The sequence below is a fragment of the Berghia stephanieae genome, chromosome 11, assembly GCF_034508935.2.
Source record: "Berghia stephanieae isolate SIO BIC M18660-M18661 chromosome 11, UCSD_Bste_1.3, whole genome shotgun sequence".
In the NCBI taxonomy this organism is placed as follows: Eukaryota; Metazoa; Mollusca; class Gastropoda; order Nudibranchia; family Aeolidiidae; genus Berghia; species Berghia stephanieae.
The window spans coordinates 2,025,876-2,050,362 of NC_088370.1; the positions used below are offsets into that span (position 1 = coordinate 2,025,876).

Here is a 24,487-nt window from a genome sequence, read left to right on the forward strand (position 1 = left end):
CATTCATTTTATCCCCTAAGTTTATTTTTATTCTTATTTATTTTTTTGGGTCTTATTTTGGCTTCAGCTAGCTTGTTCTCCTATTTTGGCGTCTGTCTGTATTTTCACAACCTCCTTTCTCCCCCCAGCTTATTGGCCCTATTGACCAATCCACACATTTTTATATGTAGATTTTCATAGCACATGCTGAATATGAAGCTGCTAGAAGCTATGTGTGGGCTTTCAAAAAAAAAAAAAAACAGGACTGTACAATAATAATTACTATAACAATTTTTTTTTTTTTTTTACAAAAAAATGTTTCAGGCTCAAAACCCTTCTTCAGCCAATAACAGAAAACGGTTAACAGGATAAATCGGGTTCAAAACCCTTTTAAAATTTTTTTTATTTTAGCTAATTAGAAAATTAGTTGAAACGTTTAACTGTTTTTGTGAATGACTGAAGAAGGGGTTAGAGCCCGAAACGGGGCTGATTTTGGTTCTCTTTTTGTCTTGAAGCTGTTATATTAATGTTTGTACATTTAATGTTTATCGTATCTAGCTATTGCTGACATTTTATTTCTTAGTTCACCCATGTATGCTGCTCGAAACAATATTGCAAAAGTTGATCATAATTATACTTGGAATATTATATATATATATATTATGTAAACATTGAACTCCACTCGTTTCGTGATGTAACTCTGTTGCTTGTGAAATTATTTCACTGAGTACCTTCTAGACACCACTTTTGGCACAATCCTATAGTATAGGTCCCAGCATGGTACTTTTTCACTGTTATAATTTTCACTGTTATGATATTAGAATAATATTTTCTTTTTTTCTTCCTTATTTGTCTGTATCATTTATTTTGTAGCAGCCGATTAATTAAGGGTCCCGATAGCTCAGTTGGTCGAGCGCTCGCTTCACACGGATCCCGGGTTATGTCGAAATAATGGCCATTACGAACAGACATTCATCTTTTAAAATGATTATACTACTGTACTCTAGAAATTAACATAGATCGAGAAGAATCTTTTGAGCCATCAACGATATTTAAGTCTGGTCTGTTATCAAGCCCGTGGGTGCGTGCAAATGAATCTGGCAATAAGGTGGCCAGGTGGTGATTTCCAACATGAAATGAGCGATCGTTATGCCCTGGCAGATTTTATAATTAATCATTTGAGACAACGGGTGATAGAATTTCCCCTTTAAAGTGTAAAGACGTTCGTTTGCAAGTTACTCGTATACCAATCTGTAAAAAATAGTTTTATCATTTTTAGATTTGCCAGTAGTTCTGGGCTCGTTGGCCAAAGTTTATCTTAAGCTGTACAATCAATCTGTAAAATATAGTGTTAATCATTGATAGATTTGCCAGTAATTCTGGGCTCGTTGGCCAAAGTTTAACTTAAGCTGTACAATCAATCTGTAAAATATAGTGTTAATCATTGATAGATTTGCCAGTAGTTCTGGGCTCGTTGGCCAAAGTTTATCTTAATTGTACAATCAATCTGTAAAATATAGTGTTAATCATTGATAGATTTGCCAGTAGTTCTGGGCTCGTTGGCCAAAGTTTATCTTAATTGTACAATCAATCTGTAAAAATATAGTGTTAATCATTGATAGATTTGCCAGTAGTTCTGGGCTCGTTGGCCAAAGTTTATCTTAATTGTACAATCAATCTGTAAAATATAGTGTTTAATCATTGATAGATTTGCCAGTAATTCTGGGCTCGTTGGCCAAAGTTTATCTTAATTGTACAATCAATCTGTAAAATATAGTGTTAATCATTGATAGATTTGCCAGTAGTTCTGGGCTCGTTGGCCAAAGTTTATCTTAATTGTACAATCAATCTGTAAAATTAGTGTTAATCATTGATAGATTTGCCAGTATTCTGGGCTCGTTGGCCAAAGTTTATCTTAATTGTACAATCAATCTGTAAATATAGTGTTAATCATTGATAGATTTGCCAGTAGTTCTGGGCTCGTTGGCCAAAGTTTTATCTTAATGTGACAATCAATCTGTAAAATATAGTGTTAATCATTGATAGATTTGCCAGTTAGTTTCCTGGGCTCGTTGGCCAAAGTTTATCTTAATTGTACAATCAATCTGTAAAATATAGTGTTAATCATTGATAGATTTGCCAGTAGTTCTGGGCTCGTTGGCCAAAGTTTATCTTAATTGTACAATCAATCTGTAAAATATAGTGTTAATCATTGATAGATTTGCCAGTATTCTGGGCTCGTTGGCCAAAGTTTATCTTAATTGTACAATCAATCTGTAAAATATAGTGTTAATCATTGATAGATTTGCCAGTAGTTCTGGGCTCGTTGGCCAAAGTTTATCTTAATTGTACAATCAATCTGTAAAATATAGTGTTAATCATTGATAGATTTGCCAGTAGTTCTGGGCTCGTTGGCCAAAGTTTATCTTAATTGTACAATCAATCTGTAAAATATAGTGTTAATCATTGATAGATTTGCCAGTAGTTCTGGGCTCGTTGGCCAAAGTTTATCTTAATTGTACAATCAATCTGTAAAATATAGTGTTAATCATTGATAGATTTGCCAGTAGTTCTGGGCTCGTTGGCCAAAGTTTATCTTAATTGTACAATCAATCTGTAAAATATAGTGTTAATCATTGATAGATTTGCCAGTAGTTCTGGGCTCGTTGGCCAAAGTTTATCTTAATTGTACAATCAATCTGTAAAATATAGTGTTAATCATTGATAGATTTGCCAGTAGTTCTGGGCTCGTTGGCCAAAGTTTATCTTAATTGTACAATCAATCTGTAAAATATAGTGTTAATCATTGATAGATTTGCCAGTAATTCTGGGCTCGTTGGCCAAAGTTTATCTTAATTGTACAATCAATCTGTAAAATATAGTGTTAATCATTGATAGATTTGCCAGTAGTTCTGGGCTCGTTGGCCAAAGTTTATCTTAATTGTACAATCAATCTGTAAAATATAGTGTTAATCATTGATAGATTTGCCAGTAGTTCTGGGCTCGTTGGCCAAAGTTTATCTTAATTGTACAATCAATCTGTAAAATATAGTGTTAATCATTGATAGATTTGCCAGTAAGTTCTGGGCTCGTTGGCCAAAGTTTATCTTAATTGTACAATCAATCTGTAAAATATAGTGTTAATCATTGATAGATTTGCCAGTAGTTCTGGGCTCGTTGGCCAAAGTTTATCTTAATTGTACAATCAATCTGTAAAATATAGTGTTAATCATTGATAGATTTGCCAGTAGTTCTGGGCTCGTTGGCCAAAGTTTATCTTAATTGTACAATCAATCTGTAAAATATAGTGTTAATCATTGATAGATTTGCCAGTATTCTGGCTCGTTGGCCAAAGTTTATCTTAATTGTACAATCAATCTGTAAATATAGTGTTATCATTGATAGATTTGCCAGTATTCTGGGCTCGTTGGCCAAAGTTTATCTTAATTGTACAATCAATCTGTAAATATAGTGTTAATCATTGATAATTTGCAGTAATTCTGGCTCGTTGGCCAAAGTTTATCTTAATGTACAATCAATCTGTAAAATATAGTGTTAATCATTGATAGATTTGCCAGTAGTTCTGGGCTCGTTGGCCAAAGTTTATCTTAATTGTACAATCAATCTGTAAAATATAGTGTTAATCATTGATAGATTGCCAGTAGTTCTGGGCTCGTTGGCCAAGTTATCTTAATTGTACAATCAATCTGTAAATATAGTGTTAATCATTGATAGATTTGCCAGTATTCTGGCTCGTTGGCCAAAGTTTATCTTAATGTAAATCAATCTGTAAATATAGTGTTAATCATTGATAGTTTGCCAGTTCTGGCTCGTTGCCAAAGTTTATCTAATTGTACAATCATCTGTAAAATATAGTGTAACATTGATAGATTTGCCAGTAGTTCTGGGCTCGTTGGCCAAAGTTTATCTTAATTGTACAATCAATCTGTAAATATAGTGTTAATCATTGATAGATTTGCCAGTAGTTCTGGGCTCGTTGGCCAAAGTTTATCTTAATTGTACAATCAATCTGTAAATATGGTTAATCATTGATAGATTTGCCAGTATTCTGGGCTCGTTGCCAAGTTTATCTTAATTGTACAATCATCTGTAAAAATAGTGTAATCATTGATAGATTTGCCAGTATTCTGGGCTCGTTGGCCAAAGTTTATCTAATTGTACAATCAATCTGTAAAATATAGTGTTAATCATTGATAGATTTGCCAGTAGTTCTGGGCTCGTTGGCCAAAGTTTATCTAATGTACAATCAATCTGTAAATATAGTGTTATCATTGATAGATTGCCAGTATCTGGCTCGTTGGCCAAAGTTTATCTTAATTGTACAATCAATCTGTAAATATAGTGTTAATCATTGATAGATTTGCCAGTATTCTGGGCTCGTTGGCCAAAGTTTATCTTAATGTACAATCAATCTGTAAAATATAGTGTTAATCATTGATAGATTTGCCAGTATTCTGGGCTCGTTGGCCAAGTTTATCTTAATTGTACAATCAATCGTAAAATATAGTGTTAATCATTGATAGATTTGCCAGTATTCTGGCTCGTTGGCCAAAGTTTATCTTAATTGTACAATCAATCTGTAAATATAGTGTTAATCATTGATAGATTTGCCAGTATTCTGGGCTCGTTGCCAAAGTTTATCTTAATTGTACAATCAATCTGTAAAATAGTGTTAATCATTGATAGATTTGCCAGTATTCTGGCTCGTTGCCAAAGTTTATCTTAATGTACAATCAATCTGTAAAATATAGTGTTAATCATTGATAGATTTGCCATAATTCTGGGCTCGTTGCCAAAGTTTATCTTAATTGTACAATCAATCTGTAAATATAGTGTTAATCATGATAGATTTGCCAGTATTCTGGCTCGTTGGCCAAAGTTTATCTTAATTGTACAATCAATCTGTAAATATAGTGTTATCATTGATAGATTTGCCAGTATTCTGGCTCGTTGGCCAAAGTTTATCTAATTGTACATCAATCTGTAAAATATAGTGTTAATCATTGATAGATTTGCCATAGTTCTGGCTCGTTGGCCAAAGTTTATCTTAATTGTACAATCAATCTGTAAAATATAGTGTTAATCATTGATAGATTTGCCAGTATTCTGGCTCGTTGGCCAAAGTTTATCTTAATTGTACAATCAATCTGTAAAATATAGTGTAATCATTGATAGATTTGCAGTATTCTGGCTCGTTGGCCAAAGTTTATCTTAATGTACAATCAATCTGTAAAATATAGTGTTAATCATTGATAGATTTGCCAGTAGTTCGGCTCGTTGGCCAAAGTTTATCTTAATTGTACAATCAATCTGTAAAATATAGTGTTAATCATTGATAGATTTGCCAGTAGTTCTGGCTCGTTGCCAAAGTTTATCTTAATTGTACAATCAATCTGTAAAATATAGTGTTAATCATTGATAGATTTGCCAGTATTCTGGCTCGTTGGCCAAGTTTATCTTAATTGTACAATCAATCTGTAAAATATAGTGTTAATCATTGATAGATTTGCCAGTAATTCTGGCTCGTTGCCAAAGTTTATCTTAATTGTACAATCAATCTGTAAAATATAGTGTTAATCATTGATAGATTTGCCAGTATTCTGGCTCGTTGGCAAAGTTTATCTTAATTGTACAATCATCTGTAAAATATATGTTAATCATTGATAGATTTGCCATAGTCTGGCTCGTTGGCCAAAGTTTATCTTAATTGTACAATCAATCTGTAAAATATAGTGTTAATCATTGATAGATTGCCAGTATTCTGGCTCGTTGGCCAAAGTTTATCTTAATTGTACAATCAATCTGTAAAATATAGTGTTAATCATTGATAGATTTGCCAGTAGTTCTGGCTCGTTGGCCAAAGTTTATCTTAATTGTACAATCAATCTGTAAAATATAGTGTTAATCATGATAGATTTGCCAGTATTCTGGGCTCGTTGCCAAAGTTTATCTTAATTGTACAATCAATCTGTAAAATATAGTGTTAATCATTGATAGATTTGCCAGTATTCTGGGCTCGTTGGCCAAAGTTTATCTTAATTGTACAATCAATCTGTAAAATATAGTGTTAATCATTGATAGATTTGCCAGTAGTTCTGGGCTCGTTGCCAAAGTTTATCTTAATTGTACAATCAATCTGTAAATATAGTGTTAATCATTGATAGATTTGCAGTATTCTGGGCTCGTTGGCCAAAGTTTATCTTAATTGTACAATCAATCTGTAAAATATAGTGTTAATCATTGATAGATTTGCCATATTCTGGCTCGTTGCCAAAGTTTATCTTAATTGTACAATCAATCTGTAAAATATAGTGTTAATCATTGATAGATTTGCCAGTAGTTCTGGGCTCGTTGGCCAAAGTTTATCTTAATTGTACAATCAATCTGTAAAATATAGTGTTAATCATTGATAGATTTGCCAGTAGTTCTGGGCTCGTTGCCAAAGTTTATCTTAATTGTACAATCAATCTGTAAAATATAGTGTTAATCATTGATAGATTTGCCAGTAGTTCTGGGCTCGTTGGCCAAAGTTTATCTTAATTGTACAATCAATCTGTAAAATATAGTGTTAATCATTGATAGATTTGCCAGTAGTTCTGGCTCGTTGGCCAAAGTTTATCTTAATTGTACAATCAATCTGTAAATATAGTGTTAATCATTGATAGATTTGCCAGTAGTTCTGGCTCGTTGGCCAAAGTTTATCTTAATTGTACAATCAATCTGTAAAATATAGTGTTAATCATTGATAGATTTGCCAGTAATTCTGGGCTCGTTGGCCAAAGTTTATCTTAATTGTACAATCAATCTGTAAAATATAGTGTTAATCATTGATGATTTGCCAGTATTCTGGCTCGTTGGCCAAAGTTTATCTTAATTGTACAATCAATCTGTAAAATATAGTGTTAATCATTGATAGATTTGCCAGTAATTCTGGGCTCGTTGGCCAAAGTTTATCTTAATTGTACAATCAATCTGTAAAATATAGTGTTAATCATTGATAGATTGCCAGTAGTTCTGGGCTCGTTGGCCAAAGTTTATCTTAATTGTACAATCAATCTGTAAAATATAGTGTTAATCATTGATAGATTTGCCAGTAGTTCTGGGCTCGTTGGCCAAAGTTTATCTTAATTGTACAATCAATCTGTAAAATATAGTGTTAATCATTGATAGATTTGCCAGTAGTTCTGGGCTCGTTGGCCAAAGTTTATCTTAATTGTACAATCAATCTGTAAAATATAGTGTTAATCATTGATAGATTTGCCAGTAATTCTGGGCTCGTTGGCCAAAGTTTATCTTAATTGTACAATCAATCTGTAAAATATAGTGTTAATCATTGATAGATTTGCCAGTAGTTCTGGGCTCGTTGGCCAAAGTTTATCTTAAGCTGTACAATCAATCTGTAAAAAATAGTTTTATCATTTTTAGATTTGCCAGTAGTTCTGGGCTCGTTGGCCAAAGTTTATCTTAATTGTACAGAACAATCCGATTTTTTTTTGATTTTTTTTAAAAGAATAGATAAAACCTCCCAGCCTAAAATTACTAGAATATTCTGTTATCTTGAGTAGACAATGTCACATTATGTGTTGTTCCATTTTGTGGTTTATCTGGCATTGTAGTCGACACCACCACCACGTTGTTCGTTCTATATATTAGTTTTTATATATATATCAAACACTAGCACTTTGCTTTGTATTATTTTTGCCACAGCGTATTGTGTCTACTCTGAACTTTGATGTTATTTTATCTTAGATATATTTATTGGTATATTATTATATTCTATATGGAAAAATCCTCCCATTTTTATCTGATATACGGTCATTTCAATGCTCTTCCCGCCTGTCAATCAGCTGACATGGGTTCATGCTCTAACCTAAAAACTATCGAGTAATCTTAAAAGCCACAAGGCTAGGTACTGCCTCACGACTCTTATAAATATATATATATATATATATATATATATATATATATATATAAAATATAAATGGATTTGCTCACATGGCCGAAACACATGTTTCTGTGGCTTCCACCCAAGTCTTCAGTCGGCATATTTTGTCCGTAGAATCATTCTACGGACATAGAATCCCGACTGAAGACGTGAGTGGAGACCACAGAAACATGTGTTTCGGCCACATACGTGAGTGAATCCATCTATATTTTATATCAGCTCTAATCAACGTTATCGAGCACTCTCGTACCTACAAGTACCCACCAACTCTCATATATATATATATATATATATTTGTCGTTAGGTAGTACCTACTCTTGTAGTCTCATATATATAATAAGTATGAACACATTATTCTGTCGAGACCATCGTTTCAATGGGTTTCATCTCATAAGTATATATATATATATATACACACACACATAGCTATTCTTTCATAGATCAATTGAGTCGCTTCACAATAAATCTGAGTTTCATATGCTTCAGGCAGACTTGTAAGAAAAGATGTGTGACATGATGTGTTACTTGAATTACCAAAAAAACGCCGGTGGCGTCACAGACTATGGGTGACGTCCAATCCAGGGACGCTACTCTTCCGCTAATCTCATTCCCTATAAGATCAGAGGCTTCAATTTAATGCCAAATAAAAGAAAGAAAGAAAAAAAAATTAAAACCAACAAAAAAAAAAAACCCATTGAAAGGGAAATTTGAAGTATAAGCGTTCTGGGTAGTTTGAATATTTTTTTTATTTTTTTTAATGTGTTTTGTCAAGAGTAGTAGTAGTAGTGTGGTGTGTGGTCTAGTGGTATGACACTCGCTTTTGGATTGGAGGCTACTGAGTTCGAGCCTCGACGGCGCATAGTTGAGTCTGTGGAAAAAGCTCTTTACTCACATTCTCTCTCTCTCTCTGTACTCGAGTGTAAAATGAGTACCTGGCCGTAAACATTGGCCTTTGTCAGAAAAAAAGAGAGTTGTATTATCGCCTAACAGGTGTCGTGTCTCGTTCTACATGTTACGTGTTGGTCAGGGGCCGTTTGTAAAGTGCTTTGAGCACTTTAAGTGGATATTGCGCTATATAAAAGCTCAATTTTTAGTGTATAGTAGCAGTGTGGTGTGCAGTGTGTAGTAGCCGTGTGTATCTGTGTGTGTGTATGTGTGTTCAGTTGTTGGGAGTTTGAAAATGATGTGGCACAGTACCTTCCATATTCTTCTCTTTATTTTTCTTTCACAGAACTAGAAGACGGAGTGACGGATGGAGAGGGGAAGACAGGGGGGACCTTACCGGCAAGGTTAGATGGGTGATTTTCACATCTTGACACAGCAGTGTTTCACTTATGTATTCTCATATCTTTCTCATCCTCCCATCCCTACCCTCAACCCATCACCCCTTCTCTCTCTCTCTCTCTCTCTCTCTCTCTCTCTCTCTCTCTCTCTCTCTTCTCTCTCTCCTCTCTCTCTCTCTCTCTCTCTCCTCTCCCTCTTCTCTCTCTCTCTCTCTCTCCCCCCCCCCCTCTCTCTCTCTCTCTCTCTCTCCCTCTCTCCTCCTCCCCCTCTCCCCTCTCTCTCCCCCCACCTCTTTCTCTCTCTCTCTCTCTCCCCCCCTCTCTCTCTCCCTCTCTCTCTCTCCCTCTCTCTCTCCCTCTCTCTCCCCCACCTCTTTCTCTCTCTCTCTCTCTCTCCCCCTCTCTCTCTCCCCCCACCTCTTTCTCTCTCTTCTCTCTCTCTCTCTCTCTCTCTCTCTCTCTCTCTCTCTCTCTCTCTCTCTCTCTCTCTCTCTCTCTCTCTTTCTTTCTGTCTAATGCCTATTATTCCACCCCTCTCCCAAAATAGTAACGCGTAATGATATCATGTCTCTAATAATAATTTGTGATGTCAGATTATAAATCGTTAAATTTCGCTAAAGTTCATATTCTTTGAAAAGAAGTATCATTTAAATATTTTTGAAGATGCATCTTTATTCAGAGATGACGAAATAGGAATCGATTGAAGGGTAGAATAAATGATTTCTTACACTCTTGCGTTTTGGGATTCGAACTTTGTTCCCAACGCACCCTCCAAGCTCGTGCAGCGGTTGGTAAAACATCCAGAATACCAAGAAGCAAGAATGTAAGAATAGTAGATTATTCCACCCCTCTCATTGGAAAACTCTGTCATATCTTAGTAATTACGTAATCAGTGAATAATGCGTTGAATGAAAAATATATTCAACGATTGCAGAATATTTCCTCACGTTTTATTGGTGTGAAATATGGAGAAAAATACTGATTGTTGCAAATAGAAATAAGAATCTTACAAGGAGGGGTGGAATAAACGTATTATTTCATTTATTTGTATTTAGTAAACTCGTCAATTTTTTAAATATTGTAAACTAACACATTCTCATAAGCTTGTAGTGTTACATATAGTAATAATAATAATAATAATGAAATTTATTTATATTGCGCCCACTCCTCTATACAATAAAGCTCTAGGCGCATAACAATAACTTCAATCCATTCAAATCTCTCTCTCTCTCTCTCTCTCTCTCTCTCTCTCTCTCCTCTCTCTCTCTCTCTCTCTTCTTCTCTCTCTCTTCTCTTCTCTCTCTCTGTCTCTCTCTCTCTCTCTCTCTCTCTCTCTCTAACTCTATCTATCTCACTCCCAGTCTCTCTCGCTCTCTAACTCTCTCTCACACACACACACATAAACCTTCCACCATCCAACTATTTAACATTTTTTTTTTTTTAAATATATATATGGCACAATAAAACTAACTTGTTTATTAATAGACACAAATAAATAAAAGAGTTGTCAATTAAACTCTATGGAATCAATGGATGTTTTTTATTTGGTCATTGTTTATTGTGTAACGACGTGTTCTGGTCATATGACACTCGCCTTTGGATTGGAAATGTCCAGGGTTCAAATCCCACTCCGCTCTGTGCAGCACATAGTTGAGTCCTTTGAAAAAGGTCTTTACTCACATACTCTCACTCACTGTACTTGGGTAAAAATGAGTACCCATCCGTCAAACAGCATTGTCTCTGTCAGAAAAAAAATTGTAATATATCGACTTGCAGGCATCATATCTTGTTGGACATGATCTGTGTTGCTGTTGGCTAAGGACTGCTTGTAAAGTGCTTTGAGAACGTTCAGTGGATATTGAGATAGATAATTGCTCTAAAATTGTTTTGTTATCTTTTTGTTCATTAGGTTTTTTTTGTGTTTTACAATTCCATTTTGTTGTTGCCACCCAATACAAGGTTTCAGATTTTCCACAAATTTACAGAATTCACTATGACATAAACTCTTAGTATATTTTTCAAATCACCTGCTAAACGGGAAGTAACAAAGTACCTACAAAATGTCTTTTTACTGGAGTTCAGCATCAGATAGGGCTTTGTCAATGCGTTTGTGTAAAAGTTTTTGCCTCATGAATACGCTTCAACAGTCGTAACGTCACTTCCTTCCTAATGACACATGGTAACTTAGTAACACTGGCTCTAAACTATCAGAACAATGGCAGACGCCCTTATGAAATATTTCTCCGGCAAGCATAAAAGCGTTTCCAGAGGGGAAAAAAACATAAATTTGATCATGTTTTGACTTTTACACATTCTGATCACAAGACATATGAAAAGTTCTAGCCAGCTTGAAGAATAAAAAGTAATGATTTTCTTTGTTTAGAACCAAGATGGCCGCCGTTGCTGGGTGACGTGACATCAGACTATTGAATCCAATTGGCAACTCTGCTAATACAACTGTCATCTGCATTTTTTGCCAAATTGGGACCTAAAATTTGCCAAAAAAACCCCAAAAATTTGCCCCCAAAAAAATGCAGATGACAGATACAAGCACAAGTCCAATCAGAACTTTTATCCTCTTTATTTTATTCTTCTTCTTCCCAGTTTTAAATATGGAAGCGACGACGAGAATTCCAGCATCACATCGGGGTCTGGTCTAGGTGGGATACACGGCAGTCCTCACTCGGCCCAGAACCTGGGCAACCTCAACGCCGTCAGCATCGCACCGGCCCTCCTGGCCCCACTCAACGAGGGCCTGTTAGGATTGAGGGAGACGAACAAGAAAACCAACGAAGTTCTACAGCAGCTGGTCGAGGAGTTTGAGGAGTATAAGGTGGGTGAAAGAGAGGCTGATCACACGAGGAGTTTGAAGAGTATAAGGTGAGTGAAAGAGAGGCTGATCATACGAGGAGTTTGAAGAGTATAAGGTGAGTGAAAGAGAGGCTGATCATACGAGGAGTTTGAAGAGTATAAGGTGAGTGAAAGAGAGGCTGATCATACAGGAGTTTGAAGAGTATAAGGTGAGTGAAAGAGAGGCTGATCACACGAGGAGTTTGAAGAGTATAAGGTGAGTGAAAGAGAGGCTGATCATACGAGGAGTTTGAAGAGTATAAGGTGGGTGAAAGAGAGGCTGATCACACGAGGAGTTTGAAGAGTATAAGGTGGGTGAAAGAGAGGCTGATCACACGAGGAGTTTGAAGAGTATAAGGTGAGTGAAAGAGAGGCTGATCACATGAGGAGTTTGAAGAGTATAAGGTGAGTGAAAGAGAGGCTGATCATACGAGGAGTTTGAAGAGTATAAGGTGAGTGAAAGGGAGGCTGATCACACGAGGAGTTTGAAGAGTATAAGGTGGGTGAAAGAGAGGCTGATGACAGTCCTGGGTGCCGGTATTGTGATGAGGACTGTTAAACACCAAAGGTTGTGTGCATACAAAGACTGACAGGGAAGACACTCGTTGGTAGCCAGTCAATATAAGATAGTTTATTGCAAGCTCTCTAAATCGTATCTTAGTGGTAGGAAGCCTCGCACAAAATAAACAAGATTTTGGCTGTCGGACTTTTGTCAGGACAAAATAAATAGCAATTTTTAAATTTTGTTATTATTAGTTAGTTGCAGAAGTAAATAGATATAGATGCTGTTCGCTTAGCTAAGATACTCACATCATTCCTGGAAGTATAACGGACCAGCACACAAAATTATGTGTAACCTTGAACGTTTATAGTCTGGTTAATACAGTTTAGTGAGAATAACTCATAAACATGGATGGCCAAAAACAATAACAAAGACCTGAGTGGCGTCAACTTCATTCTATCTATATAAGGAACTCAGGGCACGGCTAGCCTCTTTTTTTTTTTTTTTTTAAATCCATTACTTATTTTTCACCATACAACTAAAACTCTTCTTTTTTTTCTTTTTTGAACAGAGTCAGATGCAATCCGAGGTCAGTATACTTAGAGGGTTCCTGGAAGACGAGAAGTTCCGGGTTGAGAGGCTGGAGGAGCAGCTGAACGATTTGACCGAGCTACACCAGCATGAGATGCACAACCTGAGGCAGGACCTGGCCTCCACCGGGGAGAAGATAGAGTACAGGCTGGACGAGAGAACCACAGATCTGTCTGACTTGGTGGACAACACCACCACTAGAGTGAGTCCGCTTTGGGGGGTTTTGGGAGACATTTTTTTCAGATTATGCCTGGCCAGCAATGGGTTAAATTGAAGCTTACATTCAATTTAACATTGTTATTTATTTCTTCGAACTTCAAGCAGCAACATTGACATTAATTGTAATTCTAGAACTTGTCTACCCCTATTTTCTTACTTATTACTGGCGCTGAATATCCCAAATGTGTTGCAAGTGCCGTAAAAAAACTTCAAAATAAAAAAAAAAAATTCAAAACAATGTCATTGATTCTTACTTTATATGTTTTGTTTTGTTTTTCTCTCCCGACTGTTTCCAGATTTCCCGTTTAGAGCAGCAACAGCAGCAGCAGCAAATCCTGTCCATGGAGATGGTGGAGAACGCCACATTCCGTACCATCATCTCCAAACTCATCAACGTGGTGCTGGCCTTGTTGGCCGTCCTACTCGTGTTTGTCTCCACCGCCGCACACTTCCTGTCTCCGTTCATACACTCCAGGTATTTGGCATTGGGGGGAAGGGGGGGGGGGGGAGTCGGCTTGCATTTTAACAGATTCAAAAGAAAAAAGAAAAAAAATACCAAACACGGAACGTTTCATGCTCGAGACCCTTCCTCAGCTAACAACAAGAGAAACAATAAAAAACATCAATACATTATTTTTGCTGTCTGTTTGGTTTTTAAAGTAATGTTTTTATGTTTTTTACTGTTTTTTGTTGTTGGCTGAAGAAGGGTTCTGAGCCCAAAACATTCCGTGTTTGGTATTTGTTTTTTCTTTGCTGAAGCTATTATATTCATTTCTGTTGATTTTTATAGTTCACAGCTTTTAGCAGCTAAGTATCTTTTTGAAATATTTTCTAAAAATTGACAAGTAAATTTCTCATATCTTTTATTTTAATTTATTCAAGTTGTGTGTGTGTGTGTGGGGGGGGGAATTCCCATGACGTTTCGTAGCTGAAGAAAGAACTGAATGTGTGCATGCAGTAGGGGTACGAGTGGGGTAGCAGATGGGTTTTTTTTTTCTTTGATTTGGTTTGTCCTAGTATAACTTTTAAAGACAATAAAGACTAACATCTTTTCCATAGGGTAGAGAGCAATGAATGAATAATTATACTGCACACTTATATAGCGCCAACATCTCATGCAATATGAGCTCTTGGCGCTTTACAAAGATAAAATAAAATATCATTAATTAAACAATGACTACAGCCATTATTCAATATAGCAGTAAAATTAAGTGCCCCAAACGTAAACAAAGGTCGAGAAGCACATGGCAAACCACATGTTCCTGTCTTGACAGCTCAAGTTCCAATGTAAATTATAGAAAAAAATAACCTTTAAAATTTGGCTGTTAGGTGGCAAAAGAAACACATATTCATAAATACTCGATCATGCATCAAATAATGTCTAGATATGGATATTTTATGGAACAAAAGGTAAAATTTTCTAAAATTTATCAAAAGTTACAGTCTATCTATTTTTAGACCAGAGCAAATTATTGCGCTGGTGTGAACAAAACGAGAATTATTTGGAGCCTGATTTTCAGAATAATTTAGCCTTATATTATTATTTCTGCAACTGTTAGATTTTATGTAAACATATTTTCAATACTGAAAGTGTATTGCCTACAACTCAAACTACAAAATTGGGAGACCTATATTGTGCGTAAATTATTCCGGTCCCTAACGGAAATCACTAGCAACTTGTTATTGTTTACGTTTGGGGCACCTAATTTTACTGATCAATATTTAAAACGCCATCAACATAGAAATTCATTTAAAATCAAGCAAAGAAAAAGAAATGTTTTATAAGTAATCTATCTTTAGCCTGCTTTTGAATGCCTCCAGGAATTCTGAGTTTCTTATCTCAAAAGGTAATTTATTCCAAATGGAGGGAGGGGCCAGATGATTAAAAAATCTCTTTTACCTGCATGTAATTTGAATACTCGGAATGCTAAAGCAATTAGGATAATTTAATGGGTTTGAAAGATTAATAATTTTTTTCTTTTCATTCCTTCTTTCTCTCTCCCCTCCCCCCCCCCCCCCCCCCCCCCCCCCAACCAGATCTCGCCTAGCCGTCTCGGTGTTGATAGCCCTGGCCTCGTGGTTACTCTACAGCAACTACAGCCACATCCAGTCGGCAGCCAGTTCCTTTGTCCAGCTATTCTCCTCCAGTTCCTCTAGTTAAAAACAAAACAAAACAAACAAACAATCACATCCATAACTAAATCCCTACACACGATTACGAACGACTTCGAAGACTAGTATTAATATATTATTTATTTTATTATTGTTATTATTATTATTGCTATTAAATCTCATTCCGACGGTGTTGAATTTCGGATCTGGTCATGACTGACTTCGTCGTGGATGACCGACCGACTCATCATTGGTTCCTCCCTCTTTGACTTTGACATCAGCTGGATTGTCTTATCTCGTCTTTACCTCATCACGGATGGTTGATCCATGATTCCTCTTTAAAAAATCAGCTTGATTCTGTGGAATTGGGTATCTCATCATTGCTTCGTCGTCACGGATGGCTGATCAGTTTTTTTCCTCTTTAACATCAACAGGAAAACTATTATTAAATTTGGTATCTCTGGGGAAACTGTTAAATTCGACATCTCGTCAATTCCTTGTCGTGGTTGGCTGATCAAGGGATTCAGTCTAAATATCGGCTAGATGATGGAGAATTCGGTATCTCATCATAATTTTCGTCGTGGATGGCTGATCAGTGGTTCCTCTTTAACATCAGCTGGATACTGTAGAATTCGATATCTTTTCATTACCTCGTCACGGATCGCCGATCAAGGATTTCTCTTTAATATCAGTTGGATACAAGGATTTCGGATATGACCTTTTGATTAGATATAATTTTGATTCTTGTACCAAAACTTTCCTCCATCTTTACATTCTTCAAACTCAGTTACAATCACACAACTAGTCGTAATACAATCATACAACTAGTTGTAAACAACTTTTGAGATTTAAAGAAGTATATTTTTTAAATCCTTAAATCAGACCAGCAAAAATTGGTAAAACTACGAACACAGTGGAATGACATAGAAACGGTTTGTTTTTTTCAATCTTTCTGAGGGTAAATTGGTTACTTGCAAAGGTAAATTGAATGACTAGTATTATTTTCTCCATGAAATTTACGAATTCTTCGAAGTTCAAGTAGGGAAGTCTGCCATAAATATCAGAAATTGAAAAACAAACTCAGTGTTTTTTTCCGAATTTTGTAGACAAGTGTCATCCAAAACGACAACGGTATACGGAATGGCAAAGAACTTCTCACTATATTTTTTTCTTTTAACATTTCTTCTGTTTTTCTCTTGTCACGATTCATTCATGAGATCAAGTTGTTGTTTCTTCTACGCCTTTGCCTGCCCCCATCTTGCCGGCAACTTGACACGGATTAGCAGGAAAGGAAGAATTATCCACAATGATAATTAAATTAAAGCCATAACTCTGTGATAAATTATGTGTTACAGTGAATGACATAATCAGTCGGATGGTGAAAAGGTTTGAACTGAGATATTGCCAAGTTTAGTTAGAAGCTCAATTTTTATTCAAAATGAGTTCTTGTCATAAATGATTAAATCAACCCTTTTTGTACATCTTCTGGAAATATCAAAGCTTAATTTCACTTCTAAATATTTTTACAGCTAGTCAAGTTGAAAAAGTATGAAATTTGAGAAAAGTTGCTGGATACCTTTCCCATACATCTGAGCATAACTTCATGAAAAATCACCCGATTTACTTCAAATAAAGATTAAAATTCTCTGGGGAACATATTCATTCAGATAATGTAAATAATTACAAATCCCAAATTTTCACCTTCCGACTGATTCTGTCATGCACGGACACATATTTTCTGATCTTTAATATGGAGGATAACAAACGTGTACGTATTTGCAGGTCTGATAACCCAAATTGTTGTGGGCCCATTGTTGTAATGGAAATATTCTCAAACCAATGGAAAATAGGTGTCCCGTTTCATCTAGGTTAAATCAAGGCCATAATTGCGTTTTTGGTGATCGGACCTGCAAATGTGAACACGAAGACGATATAGGATTTTCACACACAGGAGACGTTTTCTAAAAGCCGTTTTTATCAACGTGTTCCTCCCACTCCCAATAACATGCGATTGATTCACCTAGTTTTGATTTTTGGAATTTTGACGTACTTACGTGTCATAAATTATTTGAGATTCGTCAGTAGAAAACGGTAGGGGCTGCCTGAAGCCTGTGATCGTGAAAATACTAACCTTCGTGGCTTCGTATGGGAACGATTCAGGCATCATCCATCATCTGTATCGTTCCTATACGAAGCCTCCCCATTTTCACTCTTTCGTTAGTATTTTGAAATCCGTCACCTCACAATGGTGTATATTATGTCAGATTGATTTAAGAGCTGAAAAAGGAATGAATAGCCAGAAAGTATGTAAAACGTGAGAAATATCAAACTTTATCAACATCCAATGAATGATCTGTTGGTGCCCAAGTCAATATTGCTGTATTATTTTTATACTATCTCAACTTAATAGTAGGTATGTAGGTACCTCACAAAATACTTCTTTATGCTGGGCAGGTCTCAGTCTGTTTGAATTACGAGATGGAATCCAGCTCCGATTGGATTGGATCTGGTATTTTATTTGTATTTGTATTATTTAAAAAGCAAAAGCTTTGACAGATCAATGTCATCGTTGATTGATTGATTGATTGATTGAATATTTTCAAATGACAAGAGTTATAAGTTATATTATGAGCTGATACCGTCAATACAACTTAGGCTACATGTGATGCTGAGTTCAATAGAACTATGGAACTAAAGAAAATATACATTTTTTTGTTTGATATAGTTTTAGCTGTTGTCGACTTGAAATATTTTATTGTTTGGGTTTGTTTGTTTGTTTTTGGGGGGTGTTTTGGTTAAAATTTGGTTTTATTCTTGAGATGATGGGGGGGAGGAGATTTGGGTGGGGTTTTTTTCTGTTTGAATGTTTTGTTTTTTTTTGTTTATTTTTGTTTAGCTTTTATATTCACTTTTTTTTGTTTTTGTTCATTAAGAGGAGACAAGAAAATTGTATATTTTGTACATGAAATATTTGTGTTTATTTATACAGACCTATAGAATAGTGGTGTTGTTGGCTATGGGATGTGTGTGTGATATCGTCTGGGAAGGGGTCAAAATAGTCATGGCCTACTGTCTGTGACCCTTGACCTAATTACCAAATTACAAAATAAATGTGATTAAGAACAGAATTGCGATTCGACTCGTGGTGATGGCGATGACTCGTGGTGATGGTGGCGATGAAGTGTCAAATCTGATATAATATTTATCTTCAAATGATGAACAAAAAATAAAATGATGTAAACTTAATGCGTGACGGATGGTTATTGTTGTCGTTGTCATGTGCTGGAGGAAAGAAAAACAAAGATAGAAATGAATTTCCAATGTTTGGAGTAATTTTTAGATTTAATTTCTTTTGGATAATCATTGAATTACGCTGAATTTTTCCTCCCAGGAGATTTGTAACAAGTGTAATGTGATGTGATGTAATGGACAACAATGAACTTTTTGACATTTGTTTGTTTTGGCCACATGGAAAATACCCAAAAAATTTGCCTTGTTAGCAAAGGGTGTTTTGGGGTTTAAATATGATTTTGTTTTTAAACCAATTAATTGCCACATTCTGGAAATGGACGAATTTATATTTTTTAAAAATTGGCCAGAAAATTTGTCCTTCAAATATCGGATCAATTTAAATGACCCTCATCTTAGCAAAAAATTCTCAAACCTGGGACTTTGCAGAAGTTTGAGTTTGATTTTTTTCCAAGATGAGGGTCATTGAAATTGATCCGATATTTGAAGGACGAGTTTTCTGACCAAATTTTTATATAAATATGTTTTTAAGTCCGATTGTCAACTGTTTGAGAAAACCTTTCCATTCTTGCTGTTGACTTGAACTCCAACGGACAGCGCATAGAGAGACTGCCCCCCCCCCCCCCCTCTAGTAAATAATCAATGTTGTGCAAATCAGATCACGTTCCAATTTCTCTCCACTGTTTGAGCACAAAAAAGTATCTGTGTTAATAATTTCTATCGAGACAAAAAAAGTATCTGTGTTAATAATTTCTATCGAGACAAAAAAAGTATCTGTGTTAATAATTTCTATCGTGTAATGCTAGGATTTGTAGAAGGTAAGGATCAAAAATGAATATCTATAACAACAGCTTCAAGAAAATAAAATTTCAAACACGGAACGTTTCGGACTCAAAACCTATCTTCAGCCAACATTAAAAAACAATGAAGACATAAATACATTACTAAAAAAAAAACGTTTTTAGTAATATAATTTTAATTTTTTCATTGTTGTTTTTGTTTGTTGTTGTATGAAGAAGGGTTTTGAGCTCGAAACGTTCCGTGTTTAATATTTTTTTTTTTTTTTTAAGCTGTTGATATTGAGTTTATTACTTTTTCACACACCGTCCACAGCTTCTAACAGCTTGGTATCACAATGCCAGATTGATATAACTATGAATGACGACAATGGTGAAATGATAAGATGTGCCAACACACCAGTTGTTTTTACGTCTTCCATGACACAACACGCCGCCTGTAACACGGCATCTCTGCTCCTGCTTCTTGTTGTTGTTGTTGTTGTTGTTCCATCTGTGTTTGTATATCTCCTATTCAATGCTTGTTTGAATTGAAATCCCGTCTTTCCAGACAGAAAGAAAAGAAACAAAAAGATTGAATAAGGAAATAAAAAACCCTTGTTGCCGCCCGACTTGTACCTATTTTCAGGTCCGATAACCCGACGTGCTCTTCTAAGTTGCAGGTCTGATAACCTGATTCAAATTCCTTACGGGCTCATTGTTGTGATGGAAAGAAATAATCTCAAACGAATGTAAAATAATATTGTCCATTACAACAATGTTAAGGGGCGGTTTGGGTCTAATTTTTAGGAAAATCCTTCAAAAATTTGATTTTGAGATTTTGGTGGAAAATGATATTTTATTATCTTAGAAATAATATAATTGAAGTCCAAATTCTTAAAGTAGACTATAAAGGCACGAAATACACAGTCGAAAATGGTACAGGTAGTAAGAAATGTGTGAAAAACGGGAAGCCATTTTGCTATTTTCTCAATATGTCATTTTTCTAAGGGTATGGGAAACTGTGTCAAACGTTTCTCAGAATCTATTCAATGAAATTGTCTGAAAATTTCCACAGTTATCACAGAGATAATGTATTGTGTCACCATAGAGAGATATTTTTGATAAGATTTGTGAATTTTAAATTATAATCCTAAATCTGAATTTTTTACATCAATTTTGTCATAACATTTTGATTCTCAACTTTGTAATGATCTAATAAAAATTCCATAAGCTAAAGCCGTAAAATCTCTCTATGGTGACACACTATGGTACAATGTTGACAAGAGGGAAGAATATGGAGGTCATTCCTTCATTAGTTTTTGTGGAACGTTTGCCACAAGATTGTTATATTTTTTTATGTCAGACCCCCAAATTAGATCGCAAAATGGGTATGAACACAGATAATTAAAATTTGTCACCATAAATGTTGTTTTTTAACCTATATTGATGATACAGAATGATTAAAACCGCCCAATATAGGTTATTAAATTTTTTTTAGAAAAGACCCAAACCGCCCCTTAAATCATCAAGCCCCATAATTAGGTTCGGTTATCGGACCTGCCTATATGTGCACGTCGTTTTGTTGCTCATGGAGCATATCATTTTTTAAAAAATTTTCCACCTGAAAATCGTTACTGTTGTATTATGCTGCACACTGGGGAAAAAAATAATAAATAAATAAAAAACAACACATTGAAAAGATTTTGGTCAGAAAACTCGTCCTTCAAATAAATATTGACCGATTTAAAATAACCCTCATCTTGTCAAAAACTCTCAAACCTGGGACTTCCGTGAAGACTTTCCCCCCAAAGTACCAGATTTTAGAGTTTCTTTGAAAAGATGAGGTTGGGTCTCTTTTTTTTAATCGATGGATATTTGAAGGAGGACTAGTTTTCTGGTCAAAATTTTAAAACATGTTTTATTTATTCAGCAGAGTACGGCAGTATTATATATATAATATATTTATATATTTATTGTTCACGAGAATGTCTTTCATAAAGACAAAATTCATGGTTAAATCTGCTTTTTGCTCCTGATGGTAAGAAAGATTTATGCTCTGTGTTTATAGATTTTATTGTTTGTTTTGTTTTGTTTTGTTTTTTCTCTTGATGACATATGATTATGTTATAAAGTTTTATCCAAATTTTTTACACAATATAGTTAGAAATAATTACCTATGCGCGCGCGTTTGTGTGTGGGTGTGGGGGGTGGATTTGTGTTTGTGTGCAAGGTTTTCAATTTCTCACTACTGAAATCATGATTGAATTTAGAAATAAAATATATACTTTTGTCCCAAATAATTTTTTCCCGGAATATGTAAACAACGAGGTGGTTCCACGTTTAATATTAATCACCCAGTAAACCTCGAAAAGCCAGGGTTCGTATCTTACTAATTTTCACCCAGATGGAAGATGGCAGTAACAACGAAGCAGGTCAGTCTTCAACGATTCATGATTTTAATGAATGACACCTTGAGTGACATACATCGCTTGTTACTGTTTCTGTCACTCACACCGATGTCCTCCTTCAGGCTAAGGTTTAATATTACAACAAATAACGGAAAGTTACAAACAGTTAGAATTTAGATTTATTTTTATTCTAGGAAAACTTGACTCCCTCAACCCTAACACCGACTATATCCGTAGTTTACCCAGGTTACTTGTACCCCATGCCTATTTATTACATTTTTCTGAAACAAATTATAGGCGTAGTATCAAAGCTAATGTTCTTAGGTTTTGCCTGTTGTCTATGTACATACTCATTTTTAATACATTTTTTCCAATTTTGAAAAGTAGCAAAAATATGTAGGATTGAGTGAGTTAATTCTTGTTGCTGGTGAGGTTTAAGTTGTTTTTTATATATTTTTTTTTGTTTTCTTAGGGGGATGGGGGTTTGTTTAATTTCAAGCTTCACCATTTTGTACAGGCCAATCCATGGCGTGGTTTGAATGACGAAATAAACAAAAATGTTGGAAAACTGAACAGATGGTCTGTCAAAGGAGTTGGATTCAGTCGTTTGATGTCATGCCGCCCAGCAACGGCGTCCATCTTGGTTCTAAACAAAGAAAATCATTACTTTTTATTCTTCATGCTGGCTAGAACCTTTCATATGTCTTGTGATCAGAATGTGTAAAAGTCAAAACAAGATCATATTTATAATGTTTTTCTCCTCTGGATACACTTTTATGCTCGTCGGAGAAATATTTCATAAGGGTGTCCGCCATTGTTGCGATAGTTTAGAGCCAGTGTTACTAAGTTACCATGCGTCATTAGGAAGGAAGTGACGAATTGAATCCTATTGTTGCTAGACTTCAATTTTTACATGGTGCGTTATCTAGATTGCTTAAGGGTCAATTTTGTAAGATAAGGGGAGATCAACATAAAGAGAGAGATATGGGAAGGGAGTGTGTGTGAGTGATAGAGATAGAGAGAGTGTGTGGGGGATTTTTATGTGGACTTTTTGTTTCATTCCCCATTCCTTAAATTTTATTTTTTAAATATTGAAGTTGGGGGGGGGGGGGGGTGGGGGGGGGGGGGGGGGATGGTTGTTTTGTTTTTTTGGTTTGCATTAAAAAATATTGTTTTTATCATTAATAATATGAAAAAAATATAATGGTCATTTTAAAAATTTATTTAGCATTCTGATGTGTTTGTTGATTACTGAATTGTATGTTAGTTTTTGTAAATGGAAAACTATTTCAACCATATTTAAAACAAAATCAATCCTTGATTTATAAGAACACACACGACTCGAGTGTGCCTGTTATGAAATGTCTTTCCCAGTCTATTGTGTGTTCAAAATGTCCTCAACTCAACATGCCGCCATACTGCTTCTAATAGAATTGGTTGTTTGACATTTTGTTGGAAAAGTTCTCAATCCTGGGACTTCCGTGAACAAGACTAAAAGAACACAGGCACAAAGTTCTCTTGCTTTATTTGGACTATGATTTATTTTAAAGATTTCTCTAGTTGGGAGAAATTTGCATATTATTGGGGGGGGGGGGGGGGGGGGGTGAATATCTTTAGATGTTGAGTTTGAGGGAATTTGCATATTATTAGATATTGATTTGGAAGAAATTTGCATATTATTAGATCTCGATTTGGAAGAAATTTGCATATTATTAGATATTATTGATTTAGAAGAAATTTGCATTGTAGATCTTGTGTTACGACATACTTTATAAAACTGGATACAGAGTAAAACTTAAGAGAAAGAATCGTTCTTCCACCCGTTACTTACTCTGTGATTATTTCATTGTTGTTGTTGTTATATTGTGTGATAGATATCTGGATTTTAAGTCATGTTTTTGTTGTTGGCTGAAGAAGGGTTTTGAGAACGAAACTTTCTGTGTTTGGTATTTTGTTCTATTTATGAAGCTGTTATACATTCATTTTTAGCTTATTACTCTTTTTTTGGGTTTTTTTTTTTAGGTTCATGTCCCGTCCTACATGTTAAATGTTGCTGTTGACCAGGGACCTCTTGTAAATCACTTTGAGCACATTTAAAATTTAGTGGATATTGCTCTATATAAAGCTCAATTACGTTTTTTAAGTAGAGTACACTGTTGAACACCTGGTTTAAAAATGAACGAATTAATGTAAATATAAAGAGCAAAGGTGACCCGTTAGGGAGCAGCCACTGGTGTCAAATAAAGATCAAGAGAGAAAACAAAAATGTCTATCTATGACACAGTAGACACTTAGATAACCACGCCCTCTCGGACAGTCATCATAATGTAAACAATGACAGTGATTGGGTAAACAGCAAACTGCACAGGTTTTATTAACGACGGTATGTGTCTAAGTAAAATACCCACTGATGACTAAAACCAACACAGAAATCTATATATAAACGGGGTTTTTTGTTTTGTTTTGTTTTGTAATAGTATCCTTGCTCTACTTGACAAATTTTCTGGTCAAATTTTTTTCAAACGTGTTTTGTCGGTAATTTTTAAATT

General features: G+C 35.2%; 1 protein-coding gene across 7 annotated transcripts in view; it reads left to right on the forward strand.

Moving 5' to 3' along the window:
* Positions 1-16,395, forward strand: part of LOC144956602 (transmembrane and coiled-coil domains protein 2-like) — a 432,530-nt gene extending 416,135 nt beyond the window's left edge. For all 7 annotated transcript variants that reach the window (XM_078887210.1, XM_078887211.1, XM_078887207.1 and 4 more), the window contains 5 exons: positions 9,177-9,234; positions 11,833-12,061; positions 13,152-13,373; positions 13,687-13,865; positions 15,428-16,395. In XM_078887210.1, the coding sequence (XP_078743336.1) occupies positions 9,177-9,234; positions 11,833-12,061; positions 13,152-13,373; positions 13,687-13,865; positions 15,428-15,551 (812 nt within the window). In that variant the 3' untranslated portion in view covers positions 15,552-16,395. The remainder of the gene's footprint in view (positions 1-9,176; positions 9,235-11,832; positions 12,062-13,151; positions 13,374-13,686; positions 13,866-15,427) is intronic.
* Positions 16,396-24,487: the final 8,092 nt, after the last annotated feature.